Source organism: Aquarana catesbeiana, linkage group LG01 (genome assembly GCF_042186555.1).
Source record: "Aquarana catesbeiana isolate 2022-GZ linkage group LG01, ASM4218655v1, whole genome shotgun sequence".
Taxonomy (NCBI): Eukaryota; Metazoa; Chordata; class Amphibia; order Anura; family Ranidae; genus Aquarana; species Aquarana catesbeiana.
Window position 1 is genome coordinate 20149085 of NC_133324.1, and position 21991 is coordinate 20171075.

Below are 21991 nucleotides of genomic sequence, written 5' to 3' on the forward strand. Positions count from 1 at the left end.
GAAAAGGAAGGGAGCAAGGAAAGGAAGGTTGGTCGGTTCAATTGGGGCATCTCATCTAAAGAAGAGGTTTACCTCACTGGAGAGATTCCCTCTTACTTCCTGTTGCTTATACAGAATAGGAGGTGAAGGAAAAAAGACCCCCCCTCACCCAAATGGACATACTGTAGATACCACAAAACCTGACAGGGGTTCTAGACCTTCTCTACTCCTGTTGCTGAAAAGATATATGAAAGCAGAAGCAGATAGGTACATGGAACTATTGCTTCCCTTCATGAGGACGGGTCTTGGTGGAGTCTTGGTGTTAGAAGTCATAATACTTCTTCATACCTCTCCCCATAATTCATTAGTATACCATTTTCTTAATGTAGGGTCTCTGCTCCCTTATCTCTGGGTACAGACGAGTATACTTTATTTATTGCCCCATCACTAAGCCATAAGTATAAAGTCACTCATTCCTACCGACTGTTTTACTAAGGCTTTTTATTCTGTGTTTCAGGTTGTGGTTTCTACAACAGTAAATGTGGATGGACATGTCCTCGCCGTGTCCGATAACATGTTCGTACACAATAACTCCAAACATGGACGCCGGGCTCGGAGACTGGACCCTACAGAAGGTGTGTGTGTGTAATATTACTGTATCCGGTCTCCATAGAGGGAGTCTGTTCTTCCTTCTTACTGCACAGACTATACAGAAGTTTTCTCTAAAACTCGATGTGGCCAGTAAAAAAGTGTAAACCCGAACAATTAACTTTTCTTTTTTGCTTCCTTTTGGTCAGTTAGGCCAGGTTCACACTGTTGCGAATTGGATGCGGGATTACCACAGCCAATTCACAATAGCAGGAGATTGTGACCGGCCCCCTATGGAGCCGGTTCACGTATCTCCGATGCGGCTCCGGTGCAAATTTTCACAGGAGCCCTGTGCGTCTTTTGGTCCATTTCAGGTCCCCACTCAGCCAAAGATTTGGGCTGAAATCGAACCTGAAACGGTGAACCAGGATGCACAGGACCCCTGCTGGGAGCCGCATCAGCATCCAGTGTGAACCTGAAATGTACCATTGACCATTGAATGTGTTTTGTAATACTTGTTTAATACTTATGAATAATACTTGTTAAGCCTTGTCACCAGTGCTTGACTACAGTGCACCTTCCCTCCAGGGACGTAGATTTTTTTTTTCCTGTAGGGGGGTGCAGCCTTGGGCACCCAGAGGAAAATAAGTAGACAGCACACAATGTGTGCCTTGGCGACTTGTGGGTGTGGCAAAATTGTGCTAACCTCCTGGGAGGGGCTTAAAAAGTGTCCGTACTGTACACACAGCAACATGTGGCACAGTCCGTGTACTCAAAAAATATTCATTAATTACTGTGCCACTAGCAGGGATCTAACAGACACACATAAACCTCAGCACAATCATTTGCTAAAAATGAAACTCTTCTATTTCATGTGTTTTTCTGCACACAGCCTACCTTGAGGAACATTATAAACATAGTCACTGAATACTGAGCCGCAAGCAACTGCTGTACAACATATTATAAAGCGTGCAGGAGTCAGGCGTATGTCATGTATAGCCCAGCATTTAGAGGGCAGGGGTTAGGAGTGTGTAGCACACAAATGGCAGGAGTGTAAAACACACAGATCATACGGGTCAGGAGTGCGTAATACACAGGGGTCAGGGGTGTGTAACCCACAGAGTGCAGGAGGTCAGGAGTACTTTCAATCATGGAGGATGAGCATTGCATGTGGGCATTACCTGACTGTACTGTCGGTTAGGATGGTTCCCTCTTGTGCCTGTCTTTCTATGCCATTACTAATGGAAAAGACAGGTGTAGAAGGAAAATGTTGTCTTCTGAATTCCATACATCTATACCAGGCCCTTATCCTATGTTGTAGATGAGGGTCTGATATACAGTAGATATTGGTGTGGAGGTTCCCCATAATTCATATCAGGCCATTCAGGTCTGGTATGCATTTTAAGGGGGACTGCATGGCAAAAAGAAAAAAATGGGTGTGGTCTCCCCTCCCCAAGTTCCATACTCAGGGCTGGTGCTATGATTTTTGACACCCGAGGCGAAACCTTATTTTGCCACCCCCCTGGCTCCACCCCTGACTCCATCCCCTTTTCCCTGCCCATGTAAACCCCACCATTTTAATGAAGCGCCCATCAAATGCAGCCTCAACAGCGCCCATCAAATGCAGCCTACCAGCATATATCAAATGCAGCCTACCAGCATATATCAAATGCAGCCTACCAGCATATATCAAATGCAGCCTACCAGCATATATCAAATGCAGCCTAACCAGCACCCATCAAATGCAGCTTCACCAGCGCCCATCAAATGCAGCCTCACCAACGCCCATCAAATGCAGCCTCACCAACGCCCATCAAATGCAGCCTCACCAACGCCCATCAATGCAGCCTCACCAACGCCCATCAATGCAGCCTACCAGCGCCCATCAATGCAGCCTACCAGCGCCCATCAATGCAGCCTACCAGCGCCCATCAATGCAGCCTACCAGCGCCCATCAATGCAGCCTACCAGCGCCCATCAATGCAGCCTCACCAGCGCCCATCAAATGCAGCTTCACCAGCGTCCATCAAATGCAGCCTCACCAGCGTCCATCAAATGCAGCCTCACCAGCGCCCATCAAATGCAGCCTCACCAGCGCCCATCAAATGTAGCCTCACCAACGCCCATCAAATGTAGCCTCACCAACGCCCATCAAATGTAGCCTCACCAGCGCCCATCAAATACAGCCTACCAGCGCCCATCAATGAATGTTTGCTTGCTTCCATTCATTAGGGAGTCGGGACACAGACACAGTCCTCCGTCGCTGCTGCAGCTCTGACACTATGAGCGAACAGAGCGGCGGCTGCCTGCTGATGCTAAGACTTAGTTGCTTGCTACAGAGAGAAGAGAGTAGAAACATCAGTGGCCGGGCGCCCTAGGCGGCTGCCTAGTTTGCCTAGTGGTAGCACCGGCCCTGTCCATACCAGACCTTTTAGGTCTGGTATGGATTTAAGGTGTAACCCCACACAAAAACCAAGGGGAAAAAAAAGCGTGAGTCCCCCAAATATAAAATGTATCCTAGTTGGTGTTAGTATATGTATACATTATTAATAATGTTTAAGCCAATTATAAACTCAATATCACATTATATGGTTTCCTTGTCGGTTCATGAAGCAGCAACCCCGTGTATCAAAGCCATCAGTCCCAGTGAAGGTTGGACCACCGGTGGAGCCACTGTCATCCTCATAGGAGACCACTTCTTCGATGGTCTACAGGTGGTGTTTGGCACAATGCTGGTGTGGAGTGAGGTGAGTTGCATGGTGATGTGAATTACTAAATCTATACATACAAAGGTATATTTGTGCTTCATCAGTAGTAATATGTATAGAAGGAGACTGTATGGGCCTTGTTGGATAGTGGTGAAAGAAGCAGTGCTGGATCAGTGAGCTATAAACAAGGTGACAGTGTGTGTCTTGTCTTATAATGGAGAAGGAAGAAGTGTTGGATCAGTAATCTGTATATAAGGTGACAGTGTGTGCCATCGGATATTGGTGAATGGACTGTAGTGACACAGTTCTGACATAAGACATGACACCAGCTGATGTTCATTTGTCTTTTCGGCAGTTGATAACCCCCCATGCCATCAGGGTCCAGACCCCTCCAAGGCACATCCCCGGAGTGGTAGAGGTGACGCTCTCCTATAAGTCCAAACACTTCTGTAAAGGATCGCCCGGACGATTTGTATACACAGGTAAGAGGAGAGGGTTGTCATTGGCTTTATGATGAAGATACAATGTATTACTCTATTACACATTTGCTACTTCACTATTATGTTATACATTGTATAATGCGACTATAATATATTCCTCTATGACCTCACTATTAAGATATACATTGTATAATGGGACTATAATATATTCCTCTATGACATCACTATTATGTTATACATTGTATAATGTGACTATAATATATTCCTCTATGACCTCACTATTAAGATATACATTGTATAATGGGACTATAATACAGGCATACCTCACTTTTAAGTACACAATGGGGTTCATTTACTAAAGCTGGAAAGTGCAAAATCCGGCTCACTTCTGCATAAAAACCAATGAGCTTCTAACCCCAGCTTGTTCAATTAAGCTTTGGTAATAAAACCTGGAAGCTCATTGGTTTCTATGCAGAAGTGAGCCTGATTTTGCACTTTCCAACTTTAGTAAATAAACCACATTGTGTACTTAAAAGTGGGGTATGCCTGTATATTCCTCTATGACATCACTATTATGTTATACATTGTATAATGCGACTATAATGTATTTCTCTATGACATAAGTTGCCCACCAGTGTAAGGGGGCTATGCTGACCACCCAAGAATAGGGTCATACTGACCCAGTGTAAAAGGTATGCTGATCACTACTGACTACCAGTGTACAGGAGAATTCTTACTGAAGGTAGCACACTGACCAGCAGCATAAGGGGTCAAGTAACTCCTGAGCCCTGCACGCTGACTGTTCTGTACAGATACATAGTCCTGACCCCTGCATTCCGTCTGTTCTGTACAGATAAATAGTCCTGACCCCTGCATTCCGTCTGTTCTGTACAGATAAATAGTCCTGACCCCTGCATTCCAACTGTTCTGTACAGAAAAATAGTCCTGACCCTTGCATTCTGACTGTCCTGTACAGAAAAATAGTCCTGAGCCTTGCACTCTGACTGTTCTGTACAGATACATAGTCCTGACCCCTGGATTCCGACTGTTCTGTACAGATAAATAGTCCTGACCCCTGCATTCCAACTGTTCTGTACAGAAAAATAGTCCTGACCCTTGCATTCTGACTGTCCTGTACAGAAAAATAGTCCTGAGCCTTGCACTCTGACTGTTCTGTACAGATACATAGTCCTGACCCTTGCACTCTGACTGTTCTGTACAGATACATAGTCCTGACCCTGCATTCTGACTGTTCTGTAGAGATACATAGTCCTGACCCCTGCACCATTTGCAGTATGATGTGAATTGCATAGTCCTGAGTGCTGCACTGTATACTCTCTACATAATCCTATCCTATCTATTGTATCTACATAACCCTATTTATCATAATTTTAGAATCTATGCGTAATATATATATATTACTGTAAAGGTTTTTTTTTTTTAACTTATGGGTCCTGTTCTCACTCTCTTATGCCTTACATCACTATTATATTACACATTGTATAATACAGTTATTATATACTCATCTATTACACCTTTCTATATCACTGTTATATCAACTCAGCACCACAGTAAATGGTACCTTAGGCCCTCTCAGATAATAGGCACTGCCCTTAAAGTGATCACCTCTTTTACTTTTTCACTTCCTTTCCTATTTGTTCTATGCCATATTTTTTCACCTCTCTGCCACTCTCTTAAGGATATGGAAATCAGCAAGTTTTTTTTCTTTGCACATTAAGAACCCAGTGGATACCTGTGGGGAGGTATTTGATCCTACAGTATGGACCCTACTGGCCAAAATGGGACATGGAGGTAAAGACAAACCCCCCACATGTCTATGACATCACTAGGAAACGAACAAATTCTGAATATTGCTCATTTTTGGCGAACTACAGGTTTATGTTTATGCCATCCTCCCCAGCTGTAAAAATTCTCCTCTTCCTTCAATCTTCTTTCCTGCAGCTCTGTTAGACCATGGCAGCAAAAAAAAAAAAAAAAAATACTGGAACTTCTGGATAAGAAGGAATATGGTACTCATTCCCCTTCTTCCCTAGTGACGGCCCTGGTGCTTGGCCGCTGTCATATGAGGTTGGGTGGGGGAGCCTTTGGCCATGTGTTAGCACCAAGTCATAGCTTGGAGCTTACTCAGTGCTGAATGTCTTCACTTCAGGCAGCTCAGGAAGCAAAGGATGGGTAAATATGTGCATCTGATGGTGCCGTTAATAATGGGCAAAGCACAGGTTCACTTTTGGCAGGTGTTGTTTGAAGCTGTTTGGTAGACTGGATTCTTTTAGATCTCTGTCCATTCTCTAGCTCTTGTTATTCCTCTGTGTACTTTCCTGGACCTCCTGCCTGTGTTATGGCCCTACATGAAGGCCTCCTGTCTTGACCTCTGCCAGCTTATAGAATTTAGTGCTTAGTTAATTTTCCTGTTATCTTCTCAGGTGGCACATATTGGACAAACATATCTTCTCAGGTGGCGCATATTGAAGAATTATATCTTCCCAGGTGGTACATTTCCGACAAACATATCTTCTCAGGTGGCATATATTGGACACATATATATTCTCAGGTGGCACATATTGAACAAATATATCTTCTCAAGTGGCACATATTGGAAAAATATATCTTCTCAAGTGGCACATATTGGAAAAATATATCTTCTCAAGTGGCACATATTGGACAAACATATCTTCTCAGGTGGCACATATTGGACAAACCAGAAGGCTGTTTTTGTCAGGCAGTTTATCCCAAACCTCACTGGGGTTCTTTAAAAAAAAAGACTAGTCAGTCAAAAGACTTTGCTTACTGCTGCTGGCACATAGGTGCACACAAGTCCTTTTTCAGAGGATCACGTGTGATATAGTGGCATCACAACCTTATCTTATCAAGAATCCCACTCTGCTGTGAATGTTTGTTTAAGAGGAACCAAAAAAGATCAAGAATTGGTGGTCCAGATCCAAAACTGAAATAGGCCAAACCCCAGGAAGCTGGAGGATAAGAACAACTTGGAGGAGTGTAATGAAGTGTGTGCAAAAAACATCTGCTAAAAGAAAATGAATGTCGTCCTTGTACAGCTTCCTACATGAGGACATCTCCAAGTTACAGAGAATTGTTGGATGTGCCCTATTGATGATCTGTAGTCAGTGGGCCATCTGGAACAACTGTTTGTGCAGAGCCAATCATGAGAATTTATGGTTCATTGGATTTTCATTCATTTTCTCTTCATGAATCTGTGGCCAGCAAAACCTGAGCTGCACTGTAATCTCAGAGCTGATCTTGTTTCCATTGTAGTCGGTTCATTTTCCTGTCCACTTCTCATTTTGGAAAAGTTGGACAAACCAGAAAGAGGCTGTGTCAATAAGTGTACCCCAAACCTCTTTCTAGGTTTCTTTGCCAAAGACCAGACACTCTGTAGATGCTACACCTTAGAGGAGCTTACTGCGGTGCACAGAGCTGGTCATCAGGATGTTTGGCCCATCACATTTTTATTATTTTTTTCTTCATGAATCTCTTTTTTTATTGTTGTCAGTTAATTTTCTTGTCAGCTTCTCAGCTGCCACAAGTTGGACAAACCAGAAGGCTGGATGAGACAAGCAGGGTATCCTATACCCTCTTCTGGAGTTCTTTGGCAAAGACCAGACACTCCCTAGAGAAGCTTACTGCTGGTGGCATATGGGTCCACACCAATCCATAACCAGCACTTTTTAGAGGATCACAAAGGATTGATGACAGGAAAGCCTTATCTTCTTACAAATCCCACTCTGCTGTAAATGTTTAAGAGAAACCAAAAAGGATTAGGAGCTGATCACCCAGATCGCAACCTGACATGGGCCAAACCCTGATAAACTAGAAAACAAGAACTAGGAGGAGAGTAATGAAGTGTGTGAAAACCTGCTGCTAACATGAAATTAATTGCCTTTCTTGGACAACTTCCTACACAAGACCTTCTCCAACGTACATGAAATTGTTGGACGCAACCCATTGATGATCTGTGGCCAGTGGGCCACCTGGAACAGCTGCATGCACAGAGGCGATCATCAGGATGTTTGGCCCATCACATTTTTAATCTTTTTCTCATTTTCATTGTACTCAGTTGATTTTCTTGTCAGGTTCTCAGCTGGCACAATTTGGACAAACCAAAAGGCTGGATGAGTCAAGCAGGATATTTCAAACCTTCTTCTGGGGTTCTCTGGCAAAGACCCCCACCTAGGTGGGGTGCAGTGCGGCAGAATAACACACTCAGTCCCAGTGCAGTGAAAGAATTTGTATTGAAATAATGCAGAAACCATTAACAAATAAACCAATAGGAAGGCAGCTCAACCGGGAACGTTCACAATTCCAGTGGCATGTAGAAAGCAGAGTGCAGCCGAATTGTCAGTGTCTGTAAAGAGGGGAAGAATGTGGCCTGGCTGTCTTGTGCCCAACAGGCAGGTGTCCAGAGAAGTTACGAGCCCTACGCTTTCCCTGCTCATCAGGAACCTTTCCCTGCTGTTAGTACTGTCCCTACCAGGTGGGGTACCTTTCCCTACTCTACCAACTTGCAAATGTGCAACAAACCTGGAATCCAGGGCCTTAAATAAGCTTTGCCCTGGCACAAGTTGGACAAACCAAAAGGCTAAATGAGTCAAGCAGGGTACCCTATACCTTCTTCTGGGGTTCTCTGTTGAAGACTAGGCACTCTCTAGAAGAGCTTACTGCTGGTGGCACATGTGTCTACAACAATCCATAACTAGCACTTTTTAGAGAATCACACATGAACTGGCGACAGGAAAGGCTTATTTTCTCACAAATCCCACTGTGCTGTACATGTTTGTTTAAGAACCAAAAAGGATTAGGAGCTCATGACCCAGATCCCAACCTGACAAGGGCCAAACCCCGAGAAGCTGGAGGATAAGAACAACTTGGAGGAGTCTAATGATGTGTGTGAAAACCTGTTGCTAACAGGAAATTAAATGCCTTCCTTGGTCAGCTTCTTACACAAGGCCTTCTCCAACATACATGAAATTCTTGGATGCAACAAGTTGATGATCTGTGGTCAGTGGACTGCCTAGAACGAACAGCTGTTTGCACAGAGTCGGCTGTCAGAATGTTTGGCCCACATTTTTTATTCTTTCCTCTTAATGAATCTGCCGCCAGCAAGACCTGAGCTGCACTGTAATCTGAGAGCAGATCTCGTTTCCATTGCACTCTGGTCATTTTCCAACCCGCTTTTCAGTTGGACAAACCAGATAGCTGGATCGGCTTTTCAGTTGGACAAACCAGAAGGCTGGATATATCAAGCAATGTACCCCAAACCTCTTTCTGGGGTCCTCTGGCAAAGACCAGGTACCCTGTAGAGGAGCTTACTGCTGGTGGCACATGGGTTCACACCAATCCATCACCAAAAGACAAGCACTTTTTAGTGTATCACACAAACTGGAGACCGCTAAGCCCAATCTTCTCATGAATCCTGCCCTGCTGTGGATATTTTTCTAAGAGCAACCAGAAAGGATTAAGAGCTGACGGCTCAGATCCCAGGCTGACACGGGCCAAACCCCGGGAAGCTGGAGATTGAGAACAACTTGGAGTGTAATGAAGTGTGTGAAAAACAGCTGCTAACAGGAAATGAATTGTCTTCCTTGGACAGCTTCCTACAAGGCCTTCTCCAGGATACATGGAATTGTTGGATGCGCCCCATTGATGATCTGTGGTCAGCGGGCCGCCTGGGACAGCTGTTTGCACAGAGCCAGTCATAAGGGTGTTTGGCCCATCACATTTTTTATTCTTTTCTCCTCATGAATCTGCAGCCAGCAAGACCTGAACTGCACTGTAATCTCAGAGCAGATCTCGTTTCCATTGTACCAACATCTGCTTCCAATAATTATTAGATATTTGTCTTGTAACAATATGTATAACAGAGCAGCTGATAGGAGATGAAAAACGAGCAGGGTCCTCAGCGCACCACCAAGTCATGGAAGAAGAATGTGGCTCACACATGTTTCCGGTGAGGCCCGCTGAATGATGTACGATTGCTGAAGATCAGTCCTCTAGAACTTAGTTGAGGATGTGTGCTTATGGAATGCAACAGCCAAAAAGACCATGGAAGGGTAAAATCGGTTTACTTCATGCTGTTTTCAAAATGACACAAACGTGCCAAAACCAACATTTTGCGATGTTCAAGTTACCAACTCCCGCCCACAATTGATTCTCCAGTTGTGCGTGCTTTCCAGACAGTTTAATCGTGCGTTGGTTTCCTTTACCTCTCTGTGATTCCATTGGTGAGATATTCGCTCTAGAAATCCCAGTTCCACCCAGCAGCTGAGAGTATCGCAAAGCCAAAGATGGTGTCACCCTTCTCCAATAGGGTCATAGTGCAGGAAAAAAAAAGTAGCCATGAGAGAGTGCTCCCTTCACTGTGGTCTTGTGGGAGGGACAGATACACAAAAAAACTGTGCAGGCAATATTGGCCCAAAGCCTAGTAGACACTTTTAGTTTTGTTTCATTCAACTCAGCGGGCTGAACAAAAAAAACTGAAAAGCTCGGAAGAAGCCGCTATACAAACTATGTGATTTTAGTACAGCGATCTCCCCCGCTGAGCTATTGTGTTCTGACAGGGGAGCGGGGAACCACCCCATTCAGCGCTCGCAGACAATTGTCGGCGGACCTCTTTCGGTCGCGCCCCTTCGACAGAAGCCAGCCTGGCTGCCGTACACACGGGCCGAATGATTGCCGGGTCCTGTGAAATGGCCGTTGCCGTCCGATATTCAACCCGTGTGTACTAGGCTTTAGTATTCGGAAAAGACAGGTAGTTCGACCCAACCATGCCCAACCAAAAGTAATATGGATAGAGTTTCCTCTCTAGGCAACTGTAGCTGCAAGACAAAGCAAGGAAAATGACACACCAAGGGGCGGTTTAGTATTGTTATCTGCAGCCTTGGGACAGCCAATCTTCTTAAGCTATACTGTACTGTAAATGATTCCTATCAGAAACAAAAAATGTTTTGGCCTTAAGCTGGCCATAGATGGATGGAAATGTGGCTGGCTCAGCAGGAACTAGCTGAATTTTGTGTAATTTATGGCAGTGGTCTCCAAAGTGTGGTCCTGAGGCTGGATACGGCCCTTTGCTTGCCTTTATCTGGCCCTTGGAGCACCATTCGATCCAGTGACACCACCAATGGGGCATAATTCCTGTCACTGACACCAACCATGGGGCACTATTCCTCCCACTGACACCATCAGAAGGGCACAGTTCCTCCCACTGACACCAACGATGGGGCATTATTCCTTCCACTGGACATGTGCAGAATGGAAAAATTTGTTTTGTTTTGGATATATTGGTTATGTTACTAATTTTGTTTTGTTTCAGAATTTTTTATTTTCGTTTCCTTTTCATTAAACTTAGTTTCCTTTGCATTAAATTTTGTTTATTAACTTTCGAACAATTTTTTAAAAATTTTCAGAACGATTCAAATTTCGTATCGGTCGAAAAATGATCGACTAATTCGACTTCTGTGTAAAGAATAGCTGGTTATTAGGCAGCAAGTCGAGAAGCCAACTGCTGCGTCCTTAACAACAGATGACTCATCAGTTGTCAGCGGGCTTTGCCACTGACAGCTGAATGTAAACAGAACAATGCTGGCAATACAAAATTCTGAAAAAAAAACCAGCATGCCCCCCCAAATCCATACCAGGCCCTTCGGGTCTGGTATGGATGCTAAGGGGAACCCCACGCCAAAATAAAAAAAAAAACAAAAAAAAAAAAAACAGCGTGCCCCCCCCCCCCCCGAATCCATGCCAGACCCTTATCCGAGCATGCAGCCTGGCAGGCCAGGAAAGGGGGGGGCGAGCGCCATCTCACGCCGCCCTCCGCACCACTGGACCCCGGAAAAAAAAACATCTGGCCTCGTCGATCACTTCCCGCGGACTGACTGCTTCTCTGTCTGACATTTCTTAAATAGCTTAAATAGCTAAAAAAAACGGGGCGGAGTCACCCAATAACGTCAGCTTGCCCTGGTCGGTGATGTCACACAGGGGCGGGATCACCCACTGACATAATCGGATGACTCTGCCCCTTAGCTATTTAAGAAATGTCAGACAGAGGAGCAGGCAGTCCGCAGGAAGTGTTTGACAATGCCGGAGGTTTTTTATTTTTTTGTCTTTCGGGTGCGGCGGGCGGCGGGAGATGGAGCTACATCAGAGGACATTGTTTTTTTTATTTTTTAATAAAGGAATTGTCAAAAAAACTTTACTGTCTTTATTCACTTTTTACACATTTCTGGTGAATGGGTAGGGGTATCCCCTACTCATTCACATGAGGGGGGCCCCCTTGTTAAAGTAGGCTTCCAGATTCTGATAAATCCCCCACCCGCAGACCCCCACAACCACAGCCCAGGCTTGTGAAGAAGAGACCCATGTCCCCATCAACATGGGGACAAGGTGCTTTGGGGCAGGGGGGGCAGAGCCCCCCCTGCCCCAGAGCACCCCCCCCATGTTAAGGGGCATGTGGCCTGGCTCGCTCGCTCCGCCCCCCCCCCCCCCTTTCCGGGCCTGCCGGGCTGCATGCTTGGATAAGGGTCTGGTATGGATTTTGGGGGGACCCCACGCCGTTTTTGTTTTTTAAATTTTGGCATGTTTTTTTTTTTTCCAAATTTTCTATTGCCGGCATTGCTTCGTTTGGGAAGCCCACTGACAGCTGATGAGCCAATGGTTGTTAAGAATGCGGCGGACAACTTCCCGGCCCGCTGCTTAACAACCAGCTATTCTTCATGCAGAATTCAAATCGGTCAATCATTTTTCCATGGGTCTGAATTCTAATCATTCTGAAAATTCGGAATTTGTTAGAAAACAAATAAACAAAATTAATTTCCGTTGAAATTTGTTACTATTTGTTATTATTTCATTCGGAGATTCGGATGTATATATATATATATATATATATATATATATATATATATAACCAGAAATTTGTCCGAATTTGTATTCAGACCGGAACGAATTGCACATGTCTACTTTCCATTGACGAGGAGGCACTAGTCCTCCCACTGGCACCAAACATGAGGCATTGTTTGCGCCCACTGCATGTCAGGACTTTTTCTACTCCCACTGGCTATAGTCCAACCCTCCTAAAGTCTGATGGCAAACAGGCCTTTTGTTTGGAAAGTTTGGAGACTCCTGATTTATGGGCAGACGAAGTCAATCCATCGATCGACTTCAGTCCAACCAGCCCATTGGGGTTTTTTCACCTTGTCACTGCCAGCAGCTACCAGCAGTGATCCTTGTATTCTGCCTTTGGGGAAGGCTCCCTTCGCTCCCCGCACCGTAACACCCACATGTGATGCTGAGCCTCCATATGTGGAAGAACAGAAATTCAATGAAGGCAAGGGTAGGCCAGGGACAGCCAGGCTGGGGAGGAAAAGACTAGTTGATGATGGAGGTCCACCAGCCAGAAAATTGGCTCTATCTGACTTGCCACAGCTTCTAATATGAGAAGCTCACAGTGTGCAGTGAAATCAGAGTAAGCCATTTCAGTCCAGCAGAGGAGCCGGTACAACTGTGCAAAACTGAACGGAGGGCTGGAGGTCAGATTTAAGTCAATTGAGTAGGTAGGGCTCACCACGCTGCATGAGCCTACACTATAAAAGCCAAGCTGGCGACATACTGAGACATTATTATTGTCAGTATCCCCAATCATACTGGACTTTATCTTTACTGAGATGTTTTTTAAGAACAAAGTATTTTATGGTCCCTGACTATCTCCACATTAAAGTCACACTACACAAGGTCGCAGAGAACAGCTACCAGTACACCAGTGCATAACAGACAATGGCAGTCCTGGGTGCAAAAAGATATCAGAAAATGCATACTTAAAGAATTATAGTTTCTGCAACAAGATGGAAAAAATATGGCAGGTGAAAGTGGCGTTACCCTTTAAGTCCAGAAGGCAAGAGAAGGCTGTTTTTACATGACATCCCATACATAAATGGAGTTACCCTTTAAGTGTAGAACAGGGGTCTTCAAACTTTCTAAACAAAGGGCTCTTTACTGTCCTTCAGACTTCAGGTGGGGGTTGGACGGTGGCCAGTGGGGTAAGAAAATGCCCCAGTGTCAGTGAGAGTAACAATGCTTTAGGCTTGTTGGTCAGTTGGAGTAGGAGGAGGAGAAATAGTGCCTTGTGGAAGGTGTGGTGCCCCATCATTGGTATCAGTGGGAGGAATAGTGCCCCATCATTGATATTAGTGGGAGGAATAGTGCCCCATCATTGGTGTCAGTGGGAGGAAAAGTGTTCCATTGTTGGTGTCCGTGAGAGAAATAGTGCGCCATCCTTGGTGTCAGTGGAAGGAATAGTGTTCCAACGTTGGTGTTAGTGGAAAGAATTAGTGCCCCATCATTGGTGTCAGTGGGAGGAATAGTTCTCCATCCTTGGTGTCAGTGGAAAGAAATAGTGCCCCATCATTGGTGTCAGTGGGAGGAATAGTGCTCCATTGTTGGTGCCAGTGGAAATAATAGTGGCCCATTGTTGGTGCCATTGGAAAGAATAGTGGCCCATTGTTGGTGCCATTGGAAAGAATAGTGGCCCATTGTTGGTGCCATTGGAAAAAATAGTGGCCCATTGTTGGTGCCATTGGAAAGAATAGTTGCCCATTGTTGGTGCCATTGGAAAGAATAGTGGCCCATTGTTGGTGCCATTGGAAAGAATAGTGGCCCATTGTTGGTGCCATTGGAAAGAATAGTGGCCCATTGTTGGTGCCATTGGAAAGAATAGTGGCCCATTGTTGGTGCCATTGGAAAGTATAGTGTCCCATTGTTGGTGCCAGTGGGAGGAATAGTGCTCCATTGTTGGTGTCAGTGGAAAGAATAGTGGCCTATTGTTGGTGCCATTGGAAAGAATAGTGGCCTATTGTTGGTGCCATTGGAAAGAATAGTGGCCCACTGTTGGTGCCATTGGAAAGTATAGTGTCCCATTGTTGGTGCCAGTGGGAGGAATAGTGGCCTATTGTTGGTGCCATTGGAAAGAATAGTGGCCCATTGTTGGTATCAGTGGGAGGAATAATGCCCCGTCATTGAATAGTGGGAGTGGGAAAAATTATGCCCCACTGTTGGTGTCAGTGGGAGAAATTATGTCCCACTCTTGGTGCCAGTGGAAAGAATAGTGGCCCATTGTTGGTGTCAGTGAGAGAAATTGTGCCCCATCATTGGTGTCAGTGGGAGGAATAGTGCTTCATTGTTGGTGTCAGTGGAAAGAATAGTGGCCCATTTTTGGTGCCAGTGGAAAGAATAGTGGCCTATTGTTTGTGCCATTGGAAAGAATAGTGCTCCATTGTTGGTGTCAGTGGAAAGAATAATGGCCCATTGTTGGTATCAGTGGGAGGAATAGTGCCCCATCATTGAATAGTGGGAGTGGGAGAAATTATGCCCCACTGTTGGTGCCAGTGGAAGAAATGGTGCCTCATTGTTGGTGTCAGTAGGAGGAATAGTGCCTCGTGTTAGTGGGAGGAATGGTGCCCCAAGGGTCAGATAAAGGAAAGGAAAGGATTGCAATTTGAAGACTTCTGGTCTAGAATACAAGAGAAGGTTGACTTTACATGGCAATCCAGTTAGGCAAAAGAGGAGTAACCCTTTACATCTATAAGACAAGAGAAGGCTGATTTTCATGTCATGCCAGGCAGACAAAGGTGGAGTCACCCTTTAAGTCTAGAAGACAAGAGAAGGCTGATATTCATGGCATGCCAGGCAGACAAAGGTGGAGTCGCCCTTTAAGTCTAGAAGACAAGAGAAGGCTGATTTTACATGACATGCCAGACCTCCTCTGAACTCCCAATCAATACACATTAGTGCACAGAACACGGGCTGAGTTGGGGAGGGGGGTTGGGGGTCAGGCGTGTAACATGAGCGCAGAATAAACCAGATCATCCATCTTCATCCCGAGGTGGAATCACAGGACACTTTGTGGAGGTGGGATGGGGGAAGGGGGGAGGTTCGAGGTCACATAAAGCCATCTCTCCCCCCTCCTCCCCTATCATCATATCATTAGTCATAGAGCGATGAGAGCCCTGAGATGTATTGATCCAATGCTGGGAAGGGAAGCAACTATCTGACAATTACACGGAGAGAGGTATAAGAAAAGGGGGGGGGGGAGCATGTTGTGTCCTAGCAATGGAAGGGTTCATGTGGGCTCATTCATGCTGGATATCATCAGAAATCCCATGCATATTGCATATGAGCACAGATGCAATTATATAGCGTGCTGCTTTGCGTCACGGTGCATTGCCATGTGTTTTTTGTCACAACGAGAGCTAAACTAGTAATTGTCGCTGTGTGGGGAGCTTTCTTTTGATGTACATCGCAACGCATTGCAGAGTCACAAATCACATACAGTGTGAACGTAGCCTGGGGGTTTAGAGGTGTGTTCTGTGCACATGTGTACAGGTAAATTGTAGTGTGTAGAGCAGGATCACGTGTTTCTGGCCCCACAGACTTTTAAATGGGAGCCCCTGAAATGATGAGTTCCCAGACCTGCACCCCTGATGTGCTTCTTATGAGGGGTTCCCACCATCCCTGTGCTGAGTTCCCAGGCCTGTACACCTGCTGTGCCCATTATGAGTGGTTCCTACCATCTCTGTGCTGAGTTCCCTGGTCTGTACACCTACTGTGCTCATTATGAGGGGTTCCACCATCCCTGCACTGAGTTCCTTGGTCTGTATACCTGCTGTGCTCATTATGAGGGGTTCATACCATCTCTGTGCTGAGTTCCCAGGTCTGTACACCCGCTGTGACCAATATGAGGGGTTCCCACCATCCCTGTGCTGAGTTTTTGGGTCTGTGCACCTGCTGTGACCATAAGGAGGGTTACCACAAACCCTGCACCAGCCTCTGGTTCAGCCCACCTTGAACAGCGAGTGTGATCTTATTTGTTTTTACAGCAGTCTTGAAGTGAGGAGCAAGAGGTGGAAGGGAGGGTTGGATCTAAGCAGGCATATTGTTCTATGATATGTTCAGGGTATAATTAGGTTTTGAGCTAGGCATCTTCCATTTCATAGGTTGTCATTGTTGTGAGGGAAGTGTCTGATCAGTGTATGGTTGGGTTGACATCTGATATTCCTATTCACAGCCTTGAATGAACCAACTATTGACTACGGCTTCCAGAGACTACAGAAGGTGGTGCCCCGACATCCGGGAGACCCTGAGAGGTTACCCAAGGTGAGATTCCTCCAACCCCACAGAGTATTACATTACAGTATGTTATTATTCACTGATATAGCTCTGACATACTCTGTAGCAGTGTACAGAGAACACTGAGCCAGTCGCATCAGTCTCTGTGCCAGATGAGCTTACACAATATTGCCCCCCCCCCCTCCCAGTCACACACTATTATTATTATACATTTATATGGCTCTGACATATACCACAGTGCTGTACCAAGTAATACAGCCTATACAGCAATCTCTGTGATAGATAGATAGACCTATTGGATCCCATACTGTCACAAATAGGATTGTCGGGGTGGATTTCCTGTTGGTGACAACAGCAGACCATGTCTGGATAACGTGTGATGAAACGGCTCTTATATTCTCTACAGGGTGACAACACAGGTGCTCAATTGGGAGACAGGCACAGAGCGTTGTCACCCTGTAAAAGGAAGCACCTGAATGAGGATCACTAGATATTATTTTAAAGAAAGCTGCAGATGAAGATTGATGATGACTTTTGGAATGACATGAGCACAGTAAAGCTTATATGACATTTTAGTGACTGGGTTTCCATGCAGTAAATATTCCTTTTTACCACTTACAGCTTTTACATGCATACTTGGTCATGAAATGTTTCCTTTGGGGTGCAGATACTTTGTCTTTCCGTCATCACCTGACCATCAGCCATGTGTCCTCACTATTCCAAAAGCTGATCCTAGATAATAACCCCATTTTTCCACCCATCGTACGCTTTTCCTCCGCTCCCTCGCGGCGTCCTCCCCCACCCCAACCTTCCAGCGTCCGCGTGCTGCGACCGATTAAATTGAAGGTAATGTTTTCAGGCAGGTACATTCACGGAGGGGAAAGGGGGTCGCGTGATCAGGAATGACAGCTTAAAGCAGCCTCCAAATTGAAGCCATTCATCACACGGTGACAGGTCCGAGCTGCTAACAATACACACAGTTTATTTATCTGTGAGCATTGTGTTGGGGGGGGGGAGCTCCTATGTATGTCAGTGTGACTCAGCATCACTGTGCGGTCCCCTCACCTCTCCCGATCCTTGTGAGGTTGCAGACCACAGCAAATCACATCCAGATATGGGGTCTGTGCTGATGCTAAGGGCCCATTTATGCTTTCAGGACCATCTATGCTAAGGGCCCAGTTATGGTCTTGGGACTACTTACGCTAAGGGCTCATTTATGCTTTTGGGACCATTGACGCCAGAGTTTCTCAACTAGGGTTCCTCCAGAGGTTGCTAGGGGTTCCTTGAACAAGGAACACTTTCTGACTCTCAGATATTTCAGTTATTTTAAAGGGTCCTCTGTGTTGAAAAGGTTGAGAAAGTCTGATCTACGCTAAGGGTCCAGTTATGGTCTTGGGACTACTTACGCTAAGGGCTCATTTATGCTTTTGAGCCATTTACGCCAAAGTTTTTCAACTAGGGTTCCTCCAGAAGTTGCTAAAGGTTCGTTGAACAAGGAACACTTTCTGCCTCTCAGATATTTGTTATTTCAAGGTTTCCTCTGTTTTGAAAAGTTTGAAAAAGGCTGATCTACGTGAAGGGCCCAGTTATGGTCTTGGGACCATTTACGCTAAGGGTTCATTTTTGCTTTTGGGACCATTTATACCAAAGTTTCTTAACCAGGGTTCAATGAAAGCCTAGGGTTCCTCCAGAAGTTGCTAGGGGATCCTTGAGCAAGGAACAATTTTTGCCTCTCAGATAAGTTCCCTCTGACACCATTGATCTTTTGAACTATCTGTAAGGGGGTAATTCCTCCCAATGACCATAAGTGTAAGGAACACTCAGAATGGTCAGGGGTGGGTAGTGGGGTTCCCCAGGGTTCTGTGCTGGGACCAATCCTATTTAATTTGTTCATAAACGACTTGGAGGATGGGATAAACAGTTCAATCTCTGTATTTGCAGACGATACTAAGCTAAGCAGGGCAATAACTTCTCCGCAGGATGTGGAAATCTTGCAAAAAGACCTGAACAAATTAATGGGGTGGGCGACTACATGGCAAATGAGGTTCAATGTAGAAAAATGTAAAATAATGCATTTGGGTGGCAAAAATATGAATGCAATCTATACACTGGGGGGAGAACCTCTGGGGGAATCTGGGATGGAAAAAGACCTGGGGGTCCTAGCAGATGATAGCCTCAGCAATGGCATGCAATGCCAAGCTGCTGCTAATAAAGCAAACAGAATATTGGCATGCATTAAAAGGGGGATCAACTCCAGAGATAAAACGATAATTCTCCCACTCTACAAGACTCTGGTCCGGCCGCACCTGGAGTATGCTGTCCAGTTCTGGGCACCAGTCCTCAGGAGGGACGTACTGGAAATGGAGCGAGTACAAAGAAGGGCAACAAAGCTAATAAAGGGTCTGGAGGATCTTAGTTATGAGGAAAGGTTGCGAGCACTGAACTTATTCTCTCTGGAGAAGAGACGCTTGAGAGGGGATATGATTTCAATTTACAAATACTGTACTGGTGACCACACAATAGGATTAAACCTTTTTCGCAGAAGAGAGTTTAATAAGACTCGTGGCCACTCATTACAATTAGAAGAAAAGAGGTTTAACCTTAAACTACGTAGAGGGTTCTTTACTGTAAGAGCGGCAAGGATGTGGAATTCCCTTCCACAGGCGGTGGTCTCAGCGGGGAGCATTGATAGCTTCAAGAAACTATTAGATAATCACCTGAATGACCGCAACATACAGGGATATGTAATGTAATACTGACACATAATCACACACATAGGTTGGACTTGATGGACTTGTGTCTTTTTTCAACCTCACCTACTATGTAACTATGAACATTCTTCCCACTGACCATCACACTAATGTATCATGACTTGTAGATATAGTCATTTTTAGCAGAGGATTCCCTGAGACTGGAAAGTTATTTCAAGGGTTCCTCTGTGTTGAAAAGTTTGATAAAGGCTGATCTAAGCTAAGGGCCTGATTATGGTCTTGAGACTATTTACATTAAGGACCCATTGATGGTGTTGGAACCATCTAAGCTAAGGGCCCATTTATGCTATTGGGACCATTTATACCAGGGTTTTTCAACCAGGTGTCCTCCAGAGGTTGCTAGGGGTTCCTTGAGCAAGGAACAATATCTGCCTCTCAGACAAGTAAGGGGGGGTAATTCTTCCCTATGCCCACAAGTGTGAGGAACATTCCTCCCACCGACCATCACACTAATGTATCATGAGTTTTAGATAATCATTGTTAGCATGAGTTCCCTGATTCTAGAAAATTATTTCAAGGGTTCCTCCATGTTGAAATGGATGAGAAACATCAGGCATTCAGACACTAAATGACTTCATAGCATCTAAATCATTCCTTTCATTCCCATCGCTTAGAGAAAAATATGATCTACCAAACTCTGAGATATTTAGATATCTCCAAATCAAAAATTTCTATACACCATTCCTAAAGTGGGATACACCATTATCCCAATTATCCATTTTTGAATCAATCTGTACAAAAGATCCATTTGCTAAAGGTACAATTTCATCACTTTATAATCAATTATATGGAGTAGCAAATCTTAATAGACCCTCTTACGTTCAGAGGTGGGAGGAGGACCTGGGACGAACTTTAGAAGACACGGACTGGTCTAACATATGGCTCACATCTAAGTCATCTTCACCCAACATCTTAGCACTGGAGACAAATTATAAAGTCCTAACTCGCTGGTACCTTGTACCCGCTAGAGTGGCAAAATATTCACCTAATACCTCAGCTCTTTGTTTTCGAGGATGCCCAGAAATAGGCACATATTTACACATATGGTGGACGTGCCCAGTAATCCAAACCTTCTGGAAGGAAGTCTTCGTGATTGCATCTAAAATATTTAAAAAAATAATACAACCAGATCCATATTTAACATTACTTATTCTAAAACCGGAATGGTTAACACTCTCTCAATTCAAACTTATGATCCAACTAATAACGGCTGCAAAACAAACAGTGGCCAAGGCATGGAAATCTCCTACATTGGTACTAGCAGAAACAATTCACAGAATGAATAATACAATGTCCCATGCTAAGATGGTAGCCATCGATCAAAATCAAATTCCAAAATTTGAAAAACTTTGGCATCCTTGGATAAAACAACAGTTCCTGTCAAACTTCAATGACTCTGTCCTGTTGCCATGGTAACAGATTAAATGACTTACAGAGACACCCATTCTAAGGCTTCAAAGAGAACTAAAAAGAATAATAGACTGACGAGCGGGACAACCTTGTGGACCATACCTCTACCTTTCAACCCTTTTTCTTCTTTCTCTTTCCTTTTCTCCACCTTACGATTAAAGCTCATTATCAGAATTTATTTGACCTATATACACTCTACTTGTAAACAATATGTATAGTAGGTATAAATCATTTAAATACCTACAAAAGTAACTAAGGAAATGATATATATCTTTAATTTAGGTTTACGTGAACCCAATGTTTAATATTTGAAATTTCATGATATTTACCTATATAAACCCTACTGTAAAACAATGAGCTTACTTTATAGATCCTTGTAAACTTACTTTATGTATCTTTATAACATTGTATACTCAATAAACTTCTTTTGACAAGGAAATGGATGAGAAAGGCTGATCTATTCTAATGCCGCGTATACACGATCCAAATTTCCGTCAGAAAAAACTTGGATGGTTTTTCCAACGGAATTCCACTCAAGCTTGCCTTGCATACACACGGTCACACAAAAGTTCTCTGAACTTTCGACCGTCAAGAACGCGGTGAAGTACAACACTATGACGAGCCGAGAAAATGAAGTTCAATGCTTCCGAGCATGCGTCAAATTGTTTCCGAGCATGCGTGATTTTTTTGCACGTCCGAATTGCATACAGACGAACGCATTTTCGGACAGGAACTTTTCCCGAGAACATGCTCTCAATCTTTTTGCTGGCTGGAATTCCGCCAGCAAAAGACCGATGGAGCATACACACGGTCGAATTTCCTTCAAAAAGCTCCCATCAGAATTTTGCTGGCGGCATTCCGATCTTGTGTATCCGACTATGGTCCTGGGACCATTTACGCTAAGGGCCCATTTATGGTGTTTGAACCATCTAGGCTAAGGGCC

General features: G+C 44.6%; 1 protein-coding gene across 2 annotated transcripts in view; it reads left to right on the forward strand.

Moving 5' to 3' along the window:
- LOC141130534 (transcription factor COE3-like) overlaps positions 1-21991 on the forward strand; it is a 207475-nt gene that overhangs the window by 151656 nt on the left and 33828 nt on the right. The window contains exons 8-11 of one of the 2 annotated variants that reach the window (XM_073618142.1): positions 497-614; positions 3181-3314; positions 3631-3757; positions 16806-16894. In XM_073618142.1, coding sequence (XP_073474243.1) covers positions 497-614; positions 3181-3314; positions 3631-3757; positions 16806-16894 — 468 coding nt within the window. The remainder of the gene's footprint in view (positions 1-496; positions 615-3180; positions 3315-3630; positions 3758-16805; positions 16895-21991) is intronic. The other variant, XM_073618143.1, reaches the window with a different exon arrangement.